Source organism: Mizuhopecten yessoensis, unplaced genomic scaffold (genome assembly GCF_002113885.1).
Source record: "Mizuhopecten yessoensis strain PY_sf001 unplaced genomic scaffold, ASM211388v2 scaffold1485, whole genome shotgun sequence".
Taxonomy (NCBI): Eukaryota; Metazoa; Mollusca; class Bivalvia; order Pectinida; family Pectinidae; genus Mizuhopecten; species Mizuhopecten yessoensis.
The window spans coordinates 107157-123233 of NW_018404070.1; the positions used below are offsets into that span (position 1 = coordinate 107157).

At 36.5% G+C, this 16077-nt stretch overlaps 1 protein-coding gene across 2 annotated transcripts in view; it reads left to right on the forward strand.

The window, feature by feature from the left end:
• The window catches only part of LOC110463115 (ras guanyl-releasing protein 3-like), a 130223-nt gene that overhangs the window by 34355 nt on the left and 79791 nt on the right, over nt 1-16077 (forward strand). Inside the window, exon 2 of one of the 2 annotated variants that reach the window (XM_021517482.1) lies at nt 811-2082. The exons of the other annotated variant lie outside the window; for it this stretch is intronic. Within the exon in view, the coding sequence (XP_021373157.1) occupies nt 2064-2082 (19 nt within the window). The 5' untranslated portion in view covers nt 811-2063. The remainder of the gene's footprint in view (nt 1-810; nt 2083-16077) is intronic. 2 annotated transcript variants of the gene reach the window in all.

The following is a 16077-nucleotide window of genomic DNA, read 5'->3' on the forward strand; positions in this document are numbered from 1 at the left end:
AATTATTTTATTTCTTACTTTGGTATAAGTTGACTAGGAATTATTTTATTCCTTACTTTGGTATAAGTTGACTAGGAATTATTTTATTTCTTACTTTGGTATAAGTTGATTAGGAATTATTTTATTCCTTACTTTGGTATAAGTTTACTAGGAATTATTCTCTTTCTGTCTTTGGTATAAGTTGACTAGGAATTATTTTCTTTCTTTCTTTGGTATAAATTGACTAGGAATTATTCTCTTTCTTTCTTTGGTATAAATTGACTAGGAATTATTCTCTTTCTTTCTTTGGTATAAGTTGACTAGGAATTATTTTCTTTCTTTCTTTGGTATAAGTTGATTAGGAATTATTTTCTTTCTTTCTTTGGTATAAGTTGACTAGGAATTATTTTCTTTCTTTGGTACAGGTTGACGAGGAATTTATTGATAACTTACTTGGGTTTAAGTTGATTAGTTTTTTTTTTTATATTTTTACTTTGGTGTAAGTTGATAAGGAATTATTTTTATTTCTTACTTTGGTATAAGTTGACTAGGAATAAATTAAATGGTTTGAGATGCACTTATTGCAAAATCCATGCATCATTTTTCTGTAGGCTGATGATCTGTTACCTTTCCATTTAGCTACAGCCACCAACTGTTCAACTCCATATTTTGGTACAAGCTGACAGTAAGGAACCACTAGGTTCATAAATTAATATAATGCTGACTGCTAGATCTAGATCTTGGCTGAGACTGAGCTGAACTCGTTGCTTAAAACGATGCAGTCAGGATATTTTCAGCCTCCTTTTGTCACCTTGAAATCTATATTTGCAGCTAGTCATTAATGCATTGCTGGTTGGACAAGGTGAACATGATAAAGCAATGAATTGGTCCAGTGACCTAGCCAGGGACTTGGTGTGAACTAATACCTGGCTGTGAGATGATCATACTGGCTTTTGTATGAAGGGAAGAGATGTGCTGCTGTAGCTGAGCGGCCGGCCAGTGAGCCAGATATAGGCAGTCGGGCAGGCAGGCAAACTGGATCAATACACGAAGCAAGACTGATGGCGCTTTGACGTAAGTGCAGTGTTTTATAGGTGTGCGATCTTTCTACATTGATGCTCTAAATATACTGTATACAGACAGAGTAGCCGAGAATAATTCCATTTGGAAATCAAAGCTTGTTTGGTCTATTCCAAGCCTTGTAGCTGCTGGCCTGTGTTAGTGACAATGCTGTGGGCTGCTGCTGCTGCTGCTTCTGATGATGCTTGTGCTGCCGATGCATTCCTAGTTTTCGAATGGGAGAAATAATGTCAGCTAGGGTTTGCGACAACGCAATGGCACCATCGTCATCGTGGTAGCTAGGAGAAGAGATGGTGACCACCAGGCTCTGACCATATGATTTACGGTCAGTGAGAGCCTGGACACTGGGCTCCGTATCATGCTGTCTGCAGCGACAACACACTGACTGTCTTAGTATTGCAGGGACTTCTGTAATGATTTGGTGCAGCATTTATTATAGGATTCCACTTAAAAAGCTTAACATTCAGCTGTGTCCAGCTACCATTATCAAACAGCAGTGTGCTTTCAGCTGTACATATGTGGATATTGCAGCATAGTTGCCCATAGTTCTCAGTCATCCAGCTTGGGTGGTGACAAGGGAGTAATCTACAAGATGGAGACAGTGTGATTTACAAATGTGTAGACATGTCGCAGATAAAATCCTCCCGCCCTGGCTTGTGTGAGGAGAAGCTGGCAATCTTGTGTGTGTGGTAGTCTAATGGCTAGCAGTCTAACAGCTGTGCCACCTAGATCATACAAACACAGCACCAAAAACGAAACAGCACTTTCTCAGCTGTTTTGTATTTGTTTAGGTTAGGTCAGTTCTATTGGGAATTATTGTCACTTGAGAAGGAGACTTGACCTAGAAACACAGACATGTTTTACATGTGCGTCCCTCCCTACCACGTCCTTGTATAGAACTGTGACAGATTTAGGTGAAGTGGAGGTCTCTCCCACCCCTGTCCTTTCGTCATAAAGTCACAGATTTGGGTGAAGTGGAAGAAACGGTGAAGAGAGATTCAGAAATGTGCAGTGATGAGACAGGTAAGGGGATAGCAATGTACTTGTATATCAGTATCTACATGTGAGACACATAGCTATTTGATTGCAAATACAGGCAACACAAATAGTTCCTTAGTTGTTAAATTGCACACATTAAGAGGAATCAAATTCAAATTGATTTTATATACCAATAACGCACATAGCTATTTGATTGTATATACAGGTAACACACATAGCTATTTGGTTGTTTATACAGGTAACACACATTGCTATTTGGTTGTATATACAGGTAACATACATAGTTATTTGATTGTATATAAAGATAACACACATAGCTATTTCATTGTATATACAGGTAGCACACATAGCTATTTTTACTGTATATACAGGTAACACATATAGTGTTTTGGTTGTATACACAGGTAACATACATACCTATTTGGTTGTATATACAGGTAACACATAGCTATTTGGTTGTATACAGGTAACACACATAGCTATTTGGTTGTATATACAGGTAACACACATAGCTATTTGATTGTATATACAGGTGACACATACCTATTTGGTTGTATACAGGTAACACACATAGCTATTTTATTGTATATACAGGTAACACATATAGTGTTTTGGTTGTATATACAGGTAACATACATACCTATTTGGTTGTATATACAGGTAGCACACATAGCTATTTGGTTGTATATACAGGTAGCACACATAGCTATTTGGTTGTATATACAGGTAACACACATAGCTATTTGGTTGTATAATTGTATAAACAGGTTACACATTGCTATTTGATTGTATATACAGGTAGCACACATAGCTATTTGGTTGTATATACAGGTAACACACATAGCTATTTGGTTGTATATACAGGTAGCACACATAGCTATTTCATTGTATATACAGGTAACACATAGCTAATTGGTTGTATATACAGGTAACACACATAGTTATTTGGTTGTATATACAGGTAGCACACATAGCTATTTCATTGTATATACTGGTAACACATAGCTAATTGGTTGTGTATACAGGTAACACCTAGCTAATTGGTTGTGTATACAGGTAACACATATAGCTATTAGGTTGTATAAAGGTAACACACATAGCTATTTTGTTGTATATACAGGTAATGCATAGCTATTTGATTGTATATACAAGTAACACACGTAGCGATTTGGTTGTAGATACAGGTACCATAAATAGCTATTTGGTTGTATATACAAGTAACACACATAGCTATTTGGTTGTATATACAGGTACCATAAATAGCTATTTGGTTGTATAAATAGGTTACACATAGCTATTTGGTTGTATATACAGGTAGCACACATAGCTATTTTGTTGTATATACAGGTAACACACATAGCTATTAGGTTGTATACAGGTAACACACATAGCTATTTGGTTGTATACAGGTAACACACATAGTTATTTGATTGTATATACAGGTAACACACATAGCTATTTGATTGTATATACAGGTAACACACATTGCTATTTGATTGTATATACAGGTAACACATAGCTATTTGGTTGTATACAGGTAACACACATAGCTATTTGGTTGTATATACAGGTAACACACATAGCTATTTGATTGTATATACAGGTAACACATACCTATTTGGTTGTATACATGTAACACACATAGTTATTTCATTGCATTTACAGGTAACACACATTGCTTGCTGAATATATTCTTGACAAAATTGAAAAAAATGCTTAGCATATTTCTGATTACTAAGAGTGGTTCATATTGTACCTGTGACCTTACTTTATGCTGGAAAACTTGTTTGTATCCCAAAAATCAAGGCAATGGCAAGAAGTCAAGTAATGGGTGCATCTGGACAGTGTGTCACATCTGTCATATAGTCTGTAACTTCAAATTCATAACAACAGGCCAAATGTCAAATATTGTAATGCTTGTCTTTCTGCACAACTCAGTATTGTTTGATCAAACTTGATCGATGTTAGCTGGTTATATTGTGAATTCAATGTGTGTCACATACAACTTTCGTATCCAGAACCCTATGGTCATGTCACAGCCAGGGGTCTGTTCAGGTCCTGCTCTGTTCACTAGCCCCTGGTCTCCTATTCAGAAGGACCTAAGGAGGATTCAGCTGCTATGGATGTTCTTTTTAAGAAGCCTAGCACAGTGGCCTTTGTTCTTCAAAGGGTTGTGGGTCTTCTGTGGGGAAGGCTTAGTCTTACCCCAAACAGCTCTGCACGAGGTAAATCTAAATATTTGATCACAGCTGAGGGGAAGAAGGGTAAGGGTATAGTAAGAAGCCTCATTCTAAGAGGAAGTTGAGTTCCTGACTGAAGGGCAAGTGAGCTTATGCCAAGGTGCGGCGTCCATCGTCCGTCTGTCGCCAGACATCTGTCCGGCGTCAACTTTTTAGCTAACCTGGCCCGTGTGCATATGCCGTACTGCATCTTCCGTCCTCCGTCGTCAACTTTTCTTTTGAACAATTTCTCCTAAAGAACTGGAGGACCAAGGGCCATGATATTTGGCCAGTAGGTACCTGGGATGGAGTGCTATAAAGTTTCCTCATTAAAATTACCTTTACTTACTTTCAAGGTCACAGGGGGTAAATATGTTAAACATTTCAAACAACAATATCCTAAGAATCATTTGGACTAGAGATATACTACTTGTGTGTGTTATGTGAACCAGCAGTGCAAATCTTTTTCTCTAATACAGAAATGAGGTCAAAGGTCAACTTTAACTGCTAGTTGGGGGTCAAATGTCAACATGGGTTAAGGTCGACTTTGAGTGCTAGTCTAAAGTCAAACGTCAACGTGGTTTAAAAGCTTTAAAATTAAAATTTCAAACAACAATATCTTAAGAACCATTTTGGCTCACCACTACTCCCTTAGTTTTCACCAAATGGTTACAGGTCTTTTAATTTAAGCTCCTATGTGTGTGATGTTGCACATGATCAGGGATTCTTTGATGCCCTTTACCCTGTTGGTCCTGAAACTCTAACTGATGGTAGGTTTCATCCCTCCGTAGGGAATTCCAAGGTGAGTCCATCTCAGGACTTTATTTTCCATGGCAGCTATATTCAGCTTTTGACCATGACTCTGGTTCAGGTGCATTGGTTCCTTAGCGATGTGGATACGATCAGCTCCTTGGCCGCTCTCGTCCTTTTGAGACAGTTTCACATTTGACCCCTGCAGATGTTCTTCCTTTCCTACTAGATCCTGCTACTAGAAATGGGAAACAGTGCTTCCCTTAGGCTAATCGTTTTGAAGGACTTCTTGGTAGACTCATCAGGACAATTTCCTTCAGGAGTAGTTTTTCCCAAGGCTCTGTACATGGAGGCTTCTATGAGAGGGTGGAGTTCTTCCTGGACAGTTATGTCTATTCAGGTGTTGGTCCAGAGATCAGATCCCCAAGCACTTGATTGTGCTGGAGATAAGGACAGTCTCTCTCTAGCGAAGGACATTTGTCACTTATGTGGAAAGGTAGAAGGAACCAGATCTTATGTACTGTGTTTTCTGGTCATATGGGTCTTTCTCCACGTGGAAGTGTAGTTGAGACCATTCAAGTTAAGTATATTCCAGAGATTAGGAATATGCTTGCTGACACCCTATCAAATGTTGATGTTGTCAAACTATGTTGATAGAATGTCAACTGAAACCCTTCCAAGCAGTTTGTCAGGCTTGGGACAGATCTCACATATAGGTCTGTGTGCCACAGCTCTGAACCCTGTGGCTCTTGGTTACTGCCCATCTAAAGAAGGAGGTAGTGTTACTGTCTGTTACATCATACATGAGCAGGGCATAAGGTGGGGCCTACAAAAAGACAGGGATATATAACTGTTATATTATTATATAAACAAATGGCAGTTGTGGAAATATATGCATTATGAAAATTGGTTTTACATGTACAAGTTTGATTGTCTGCAATAATTCAGTGTTGTGTACTTGTAAGTTATATTTAACTTATATTTCATCGAATATTTACCTGTAAATTAAGTAAACAATTGATTCCTTACATTCCTTTTCAAGCTACTTCAATTGTCATACAATTCTGCTCATTCTTTTCTTCCTTTGTTTGTGACATATATGAGCTCAGAACTTTTCATTTGTATCTCCCATTTAGCACCATCTGAAAAATATTATGTTACATTTCCGTCATCTGTTCTATCTATAAAGGTATCTTCAAATGCTATATATAATAATTATGCACTGTGTTTAGAAATTTTCAGTCCTATATTGATCTAGATATCTAATTATCACAAGTTTGAGGACTACTTTCTTCTTAAAATGTGTCACAGAAACACTGTCCTTACCGGTATTGAGAGATCATCTGTATTGACCGTTTACCTTTGTTGAGAGTAACCTGTACTTGTTAGGGCCCCGTATCGGAGATACGGGTGCCCTATAGTAATCACTGTCTGTCTGTCTGTCTGTCCGTTCACTTTTTGACCAATGTACATGAAACTTGGTCAAGATGTTCAGTTCACAAAAATACACATTGAGGTAAAAAGTCAAGGTCATTAGGTTCAAAGGTCAAGGTTAAATTTTACATCTTTTCACTGATGAACATTTTGTTATGACATTATGAAGCAAAGTTGATCAGAATTAAATAGGAGTCAATTGACCAAAGGTCAAGGTCATCGGGTCAGGGGTCAAGGTCACATTTTGTAGCTCTTCACTGGTGAACATTTCGCTATGACATTATGGAGCAAAGTTGTTTGAAATTAAACAAAAAGACACACTTAGGTAAAAAGTCAAGGTCAAAGGTCAAGGTCATTAGATTGAAAGGTCAAGCAAAGTTGTTTGAAATTAAACAAAAAGACACACTTAGGTAAAAAGTCAAGGTCAAAGGTCAAGGTCATTAGATTGAAAGGTCAAGGTCAAATTTTGCATATTTTCACTGATGAAAATTTTGTTATGACATGATGAAGCAAAGTTGATCAGAATTAAACAAGGAGTCAACTGACCAAAGGTCAAGGTTATTGGGTCAAAGGGCAAGATTAAATTTTGTATCTTTTCACTGGTGAACATTTCGCTATGACACTTTGAAGCAATGTAGCTCAGAATTAAAAAGGAGTCAATTGACCAAAGGTCAATGTCACTGGGTCAAAGGTGAAGGTTAAATGTTGTACCTTTTCCCTGATGAACATTTTGTTATGACATTATGAAGCAATGTTGTTCAGAACTTAACACAGAGTCAACTGACCTTAGGTCCAGGTTACGGGGTCCAAAGGGTCAAGGTCAATTTTTGTATTTTTCACTGATGAATATTTTGTTATGATATTATGAAGCAAAGTTGGTCGGAATTAAAGAATAAGTCAACTGACCAAAGATCAGGGTCGCTGGGTTAATGGTCAAGGTCATTTGGGTCCAAAGGTCAAAGACAAAGTGGATCTCTGACTTTGACCCTGGCTCTTGATGGAGGAGGTATATAAGGTGAAATAAAATAAAGCAAAGCTAACGAGTGAGTATTGCACCGGTATTTACATTTCTGTTAGCCCAGCAAATATGAAGGTGGAAGGAAACAAGACTCACATCATAGTACATGTAAAATGTATATTTTGCTTCCTTGCTATTCTTTTTGAAGTCGAAATAGCAAAAGTCAAGCTCAGGTATATGGGCAAATTACTTCTTGATGACTATGGGGGATATATTGCCACAAGACGGGGCCCTTACTGACCTGTCAGTGTTCTAGTAGTTTACCTGTATTGACAGTTCACCTCTCCAGACAGTTTACCTTTGTTGAGAGTTTACCTGTACTGGTAGTTTACCTGTATTGACAGTTTTTTATTTTTTATTTATAGTTTTATTCAGTTTTTCAAAGCACATACACATGACAATATTTGGGAGACTATAACATACTTCATAGTACACTTATCCTAAACATTCCATACACATTTCATGTTAACCATACTCATTTCATATACCCAGTTTTCTAAGTATTGGGTCTGTAGAGAATATTAATCTGACTTACTTATCGTGTGTACTAGCATAACAGAACATGCTAATTTATGACATATTTATTTCAAACATTTCATATATACTCATACACACCATAGATCTGTATAGAACATGCATATCAAATATTTCATACACCTGTAAAGAACATTCATATAAAAAAATCATACATATCATACATCTGTATAGAAATATTAATATCAAACATTTCAAACACACCATACAACTGTCTGTAACATTCATATTAAACATTTCATACACTCCATGCATTTGTGCAGAAACATTCATACATCACTATGGAACATTTATCTTAAATATTTCATATATCTGTATATAAACAGTATTAACAGTTTATACCTATGTGGAGAGTTGACCTAAATTGATAGTTCACCTCTCCAGACAGTTTACCTTTGTTGAGAGTTTACCTGTACTTGTAGTTTACCTGTATTGACAGTTTATACCTATGTGGAGAGTTGACCTAAATTGATAGTTCACCTCTCCAGACAGTTTACCTTTGTTGAGAGTTTACCTGTACTTGTAGTTTACCTGTATTGACAGTTTATACCTATGTGGAGAGTTGACCTAAATTGATAGTTCACCTCTCCAGACAGTTTACCTTTGTTGAGAGTTTACCTGTACTTGTAGTTTACCTGTATTGACAGTTTATACCTATGTGGAGAGTTGACCTAAATTGATAGTTCACCTCTCCAGACAGTTTACCTTTGTTGAGAGTTTACCTGTACTTGTAGTTTACCTGTATTGACAGTTTATACCTATGTGGAGAGTTGACCTAAATTGATAGTTCACCTCTCCAGACAGTTTACCTTTGTTGAGAGTTTACCTGTACTTGTAGTTTACCTGTATTGACAGTTTATACCTATGTGGAGAGTTGACCTAAATTGATAGTTCACCTCTCCAGACAGTTTACCTTTGTTGAGAGTTTACCTGTACTTGTAGTTTACCTGTATTGACAGTTTATACCTATGTGGAGAGTTGACCTAAATTGATAGTTCACCTCTCCAGACAGTTTACCTTTGTTGAGAGTTTACCTGTACTTGTAGTTTACCTGTATTGACAGTTTATACCTATGTGGAGAGTTGACCTAAATTGATAGTTCACCTCTCCAGACAGTTTACCTTTGTTGAGAGTTTACCTGTACTTGTAGTTTACCTGTATTGACAGTTTATACCTATGTGGAGAGTTGACCTAAATTGATAGTTCACCTCTCCAGACAGTTTACCTTTGTTGAGAGTTTACCTGTACTTGTAGTTTACCTGTATTGACAGTTTATACCTATGTGGAGAGTTGACCTAAATTGATAGTTCACCTCTCCAGACAGTTTACCTTTGTTGAGAGTTTACCTGTACTTGTAGTTTACCTGTATTGACAGTTTATACCTATGTGGAGAGTTGACCTAAATTGATAGTTCACCTCTCCAGACAGTTTACCTTTGTTGAGAGTTTACCTGTACTTGTAGTTTACCTGTATTGACAGTTTATACCTATGTGGAGAGTTGACCTAAATTGATAGTTCACCTCTCCAGACAGTTTACCTTTGTTGAGAGTTTACCTGTACTTGTAGTTTACCTGTATTGACAGTTTATACCTATGTGGAGAGTTGACCTAAATTGATAGTTCACCTCTCCAGACAGTTTACCTTTGTTGAGAGTTTATGCGTATTTAAAGTCTACCTGTATCCACATTCTACTTGTATAAGGAGTTTACCTGTACTGAGAGTTTACTGAAGAATTTACCTGTATAAAGAGTTCAACTGTCTTGGATGTCAACCTGTCCTGACAGTTCATATATACTGATAGTGTTCAGCTGACTTAAGATGTGTAGCATACTATAATTAGGTCATTGTGACCTTCATTTCAAGGCAAAATCTAAAAATAGTGATAAATTTCTGTTCATGAAATAGATTTTCTTAAACAATCAATACAAAATGCATATCCAGGGGAAACATGCTTTCGTATAAAAAAAACCACCAAAAATCTAGTACTGGCCATGTTCGTTTAATTATGTACATTCCATATAGCTCAATACCTAAAGGAAAATTCTGTTTAAATCTTTGTGTAAAAAATAGATAGAACATGCTAAGAATTCATTTCTTTTCTGGCTAACTTCAAACAAATGAGTGATGGGAAAATTATTGATAGATTTTATTGTGTATTCAATGTCATTTAGATTTTGCTTATATTGGTATACTCAGATAAAGTAGATACCTTACTTAAGTTACATATATAACCAAAATCATAAATTTAGCAAAACCTTGACTGCCCTTGCAAAGAATGATGTAATTATTAGTCATTGATTAAAATATCACTTCTTCCTTATCATAGAAACTTATTTTGTTGAGAAAACATTCCAATTTCTAGGGATAGGAAAATATTTCTTTTTGTTTCCTCCTGTAGAAACAGTTTATTCCATTGAGTCTTGTCCTTGTACAATGTACATCAGCCTTAGGGAAGTCGGGGACTGATATAGCATGCTATACAATGTACGTCAGCCTTAGGGACTTCGGGGACTGATATAACATACTATACAATGTACGTCAGCCTTAGGGAAGTCGGGGACTGATATAACATAAACATACAATACAATGTACATCAGCCTTAGGGAAGTCGGTGACTGATATAACATAAACATACTATACAATGTACGTCAGCCTTAGGGAAGTTGATGACTGATATAACATAAACATCCTATAGAATGGACATCAGTGTTAGGGAAGTCGGGGACTGATACAACATAAACATACTATAGAATGGACATCAGTCTTAGGGAAGTTGGGGACTGATATAACATACTATACAATGTACGTCAGCCTTAGGGAAGGTGGGGACTGATATAACATAAATATACTATAGAATGGACATCAGCCTTAGGGAAGTCGGTGACTGATACAACATAAACATTCTAGAGAATGTACATCAGTCTTAGGGAATTTGGGGACTGATATAACATATACATACTATAGAATGGACATACGTCAGCCTTAGGGAAGTCGGTGACTGATACAACATAAACATTCTAGAGAATGTACATCAGTCTTAGGGAAGTTTGGGACTGATATAACATAAACATACTATAGAATGGACATCAGTCTTAGGGAAGCCGGGGTCTGATATAACATAAACATACTATAGAATGGACATATGTCAGCCTTAGGGAAGTTGGGGACTGATATAACATACTATACAATGACGTCAGCCTTAGGGAAGTCGGGGACTGATATAACATACTATACAATGTATGTCAGCCTTAGGGAAGTCGGGGTCTGATATAACATAAACATACTATAGAATGGACATCAGTCTTAGGGAAGTCGGGGACTGATATAACATACTATACAATTTACGTCAGCATTAGGGAAGTTGGGGACTGATATAACATAAACATACTATAGAATGGACATAAGTCTTAGGGAAGTCGGGGACTGATATAACGTACTATACAATTTACGTCAGCCTTAGGGAAGTCGGGGTCTGATATACCATAAACCTACTATAGAATGGACATCAGTCTTAGGGAAGTTGGGGACTGATATAACATAAACAGACTATAGAATGAACATCAGACTTAGGGAAGTCGGGGTCTGATATAACATACTATACAATTTACGTCAGCATTAGGGAAGTCGGGGACTGATATAACATAAACATACTACAGAATGGACATCAGTCTTAGGGAAGTCTGGGACTGATATAACATACTATACAATGTACGTCAGCCCTAGGGAAGTTGATGACTGATATAACATAAACATACTATATAATGGACATCAGTTGGAACTATATAATATACTATATAACATACTATATAATGGACATCAGTTGGAGACTGATAACATACTATATAACATCCTATATAATGGACATCAGTTGGATACTGATAAACATACTATATAACACACTATATAATGGACATCAGTTGGAGACTGATAAACATACTATAGAATGGACATAAGTCTTAGGGAAGTCGGGGACTGATATAACATAAACATACTATAGAATGGACATCAGTTGGAGACTGATAACATACTATATAACATACTATATAATGGACATCAGTTGGGGACTGATAAACATACTATAAAACATACTATAAAATGGACATCAGTTGGAGACTGATAACATACTATATAACATACTATATAATGGACATCAGTTGGAGACTGATAAACATACTATAGAATGGACATCAGTCTTAGGGAAGTCGGGGTCTGATATAACATAAACATACTATACAATGTACGTCAGCCTTAGGGAAGGCAGGGACTGATATAACATACTATACAATGTACGTCAGCCTTAGGGAAGTCAGGGACTGATATAACATACTATACAATGTACGTCAGCCTTAGGGAAGGCAGGGACTGATATAACATACTATACAATGTACGTCAGCCTTAGGGAAGTTGATGACTGATATAACATAAACATACTATATAATGGACATCAGATGGAGACTGATAAACATACTATATAATATGGAAGTCGGGGACTGATATAACATACTATACAATGTACGTCAGCCTTAGGGAAGGCAGGGACTGATATAACATACTATACAATGTACGTCAGCCTTAGGGAAGGCAGGGACTGATATAACATACTATACAATGTACGTCAGCCTTAGGGAAGTTGATGACTGATATAACATAAACATACTATAGAATGGACATCAGTCTTAGGGAAGTCGGGGTCTGATATAACATAAACATACTATACAATGTACGTCAGCCTTAGGGAAGTCGGGGACTGATATAACATACTATACAATGTACGTCAGCCTTAGGGAAGTTGATGACTGATATAACATAAACATACTATACAATGTACGTCAGCCTTAGGGAAGGCAGGGACTGATATAACATACTATACAATGTACGTCAGCCTTAGGGAAGGCAGGGACTGATATAACATACTATACAATGTACGTCAGCCTTAGGGAAGTCAGGTACTGATATAACATACTATACAATGTACGTCAGCCTTAGGGAAGTTGATGACTGATATAACATAAACATACTATATAATGGACATCAGATGGAGACTGATAAACATACTATATAGCATACTATATAACATACTATATAAGAATGGACATCAGTCTTAGGGAAGTCGGGGTCTGATATAACATAAACATACTATACAATGTACGTCAGCCTTAGGGAAGGCAGGGACTGATATAACATACTATACAATGTACGTCAGCCTTAGGGAAGTCGGGGACTGATATAACATACTATACAATGTACGTCAGCCTTAGGGAAGTTGATGACTGATATAACATAAACATACTATAGAATGAACATCAGTCTTAGGGAAGTCGGGGTCTGATATAACATAAACATACTATAGAATGGACATCAGTTGGAGACTGATAACATACTATATAACATACTATATAATATACTATATAATGGACATTAGTTGGAGACTGATAAATATACTATATAATATACTTTATAATATACTATATAACATACTATATAATATACTATATAACATACTGTATAATGGACATCAGTGTACATAATCAGATGTCTGGTTCAACTTTAAAACTTTATAACAAAGTTACCAAAGTAGAAAAATTGATGGAAAAAAATTGTATTGATCAATTGTTCATTTATGAAAGCACTGCTGGGTGCCCTGTTTTGTTATTTCAAAATCAAAAGACATGATTTGTTTATATAAAAGCAATAGAATGTGAAAATGAATTGTTTGCCAATTAAACAATGACCATAGGTTGACGGTAGGGGAGGGTTTTATACAGTGCACCAGTAAACAGGATGTATGGAAACTCCAGCAGTACTAGACGAATTGGATATATGATGTAGCACTTTAACAGTGTAGATTATAATTGATGTGCTATTATTCATGTATTTGGTTGAATGAGAGATTATTCGGGATTCCCTAAGTCATTCTGCTATGGATTTATCAAGAAATCGCTTGAATTTTATACATCAGGTAAGTTTGATTTTTCTTTCTGGAGGAAAAGGTATATACAAATTACATTTGTACCTCATTGTGCTCCTCAAACATTTCTGAGAAGTGTATAATCACTGCTTTATATCCATCAGGCTTTCTTGTCTGGGGTCAAGTTTTACAATATACAAGATCAAGTGAACACTGGATAAGGTTATTTAGGCCAAGTGATGGATACAAGAACCATAACTCTTGCTGCTATAAAATCCCTGTCTAGCACATTTCCATTGTACATGTATTGATATATTATGTCATACCAATCCTATTTCAGGGATCATATGTTAGAGATTCCTTTGATGTATTCATTCTGTTGGATTCTATTGGACCTACAGGTATATTTTACTGAAGGGTCAGTAAAGATCTGATTTTGTATATAAAGCATGTACCTATAAGATGGGGGCCACTGTGGCCAAATGATTAAGGTGTCTGACTTTCTGCTACCATTAGCCCTCCACCTCTGGGTCGCGGGTTCGAGACCTTTGTGGGGTAGTCGCCAGGTACTGACCGTAGGTCAGGGTTTTTCTCCGCAAACTCCGATTTTCCTCCATCACCAAAACCTGGCACGTCCTGGCTTAAATGACCATTGCTGTTAATACACAAACAAACCAAACCAAATCTATAAAATTGATATTTTCATAAATAATGAAGATCTAAATGTTTTCAGTGATAATGTTACAGCTTTCTGCTGTAATCACCGCAATTAACTTATTGTGTGAATAATGAACTGTTACTGAGAGTGAGCAACAACTATTCTGACTTCATAGACAGTATTATTGATTGTGACATTTTTGTTTTAAGTGGACTTTTATTGAGTTGAACAATCCTTGATTATATCAGTATAAATTCTTTAACAAAAAATGTGTCTCTGAAAACTGAGGTAAAAGTACAGCAAGATTTAAATTATGAATGAGCAACAGTTGTGTAAGTAGTCTGGTATACCCATGTAGGGGGTTACTCCCGAGTGGAAAATGAGAGGCTGTATTTAGAACAAAGGGATTTGTTTGATAAGTTGACCGACATCACTGATACTATCTACATAATGGTAATTCATTATACATGGCCCCTGGAGATCAAACAGCTCAAATATGGGTCACTTCTTCTTTTAGGTTAAAAGGCTTTTAAGTAGAAAGGACTATCCATGCATGAGCAAGTAACATCTTGGAAGTTTGCAGTTTTTCACATCCCTGCTATAAATAATTTGCTGTGACCTATATTTCAGATGTTTTTAACATCAAAAGGAAAGTAAGATTGTTTTAAGACTGTATGTCTCTTGTTGCTAACCAAACCTGGTGCTTCTAGTAACCAGGTGTTGGAAGTACATCTCAGATCTGTATCATAACTATGACTTAAGGCTAGGTAGCTGTGACCTATATTTCCTCAGATTTCTATAAACACTCTAGAAAGGTTGATTGTGGGACATATCTGTGTTGTTTTCAGTGAAGTTGGTGCCATTATGTAAGGGAGGTTGAGAGATTTCATGCCATATATACCTGTATTGTAACTACAAATGTACTTAACTATAAGCTAGCTAGGTCACAGTGGCCTACAGTTCACTTTAACAGTAAGAAAGTCCCTGGTTTTCATGAAAATTGATGTGGATCAAGATCTATAGACTATACAAATAGGGGTGGAGGTATATGTGCATAGGATTAATTTTCAGGGGCAGATTATTGTACCAGTTAGTCAATGAGAGAGAAAATATGTGAGCACTTGGAATGTTTTGCTTAAAATAGACCTTTCAAACTTTACTTTCACATTGATACAAAGAAACAATGTGCTTGCAGACCAAGGTTTGTATGCCCTTCATGAAGACATAATATTTCATTTCAACTTGAAGTAGGGCATATGACATACCGTAAAAACCCATGTGATTTGCGCACCTATGTAATTTGCGCACCTATGTAATTTGCACACTTATGTAATTTGCGCAGGTACTTTTTGAGGCTGAAAACCCCCCAAAAAGCTTCTACTCGAATATTTTGCGCACCGAAAAAAAAAGAAAAAAAAGAGTTCAAGTTCCGAAAATCGATCTCTGAAAATGAAAGACAAACCGCTTGGGATTCTTAGGATTTTTGTAATTTGTTTAT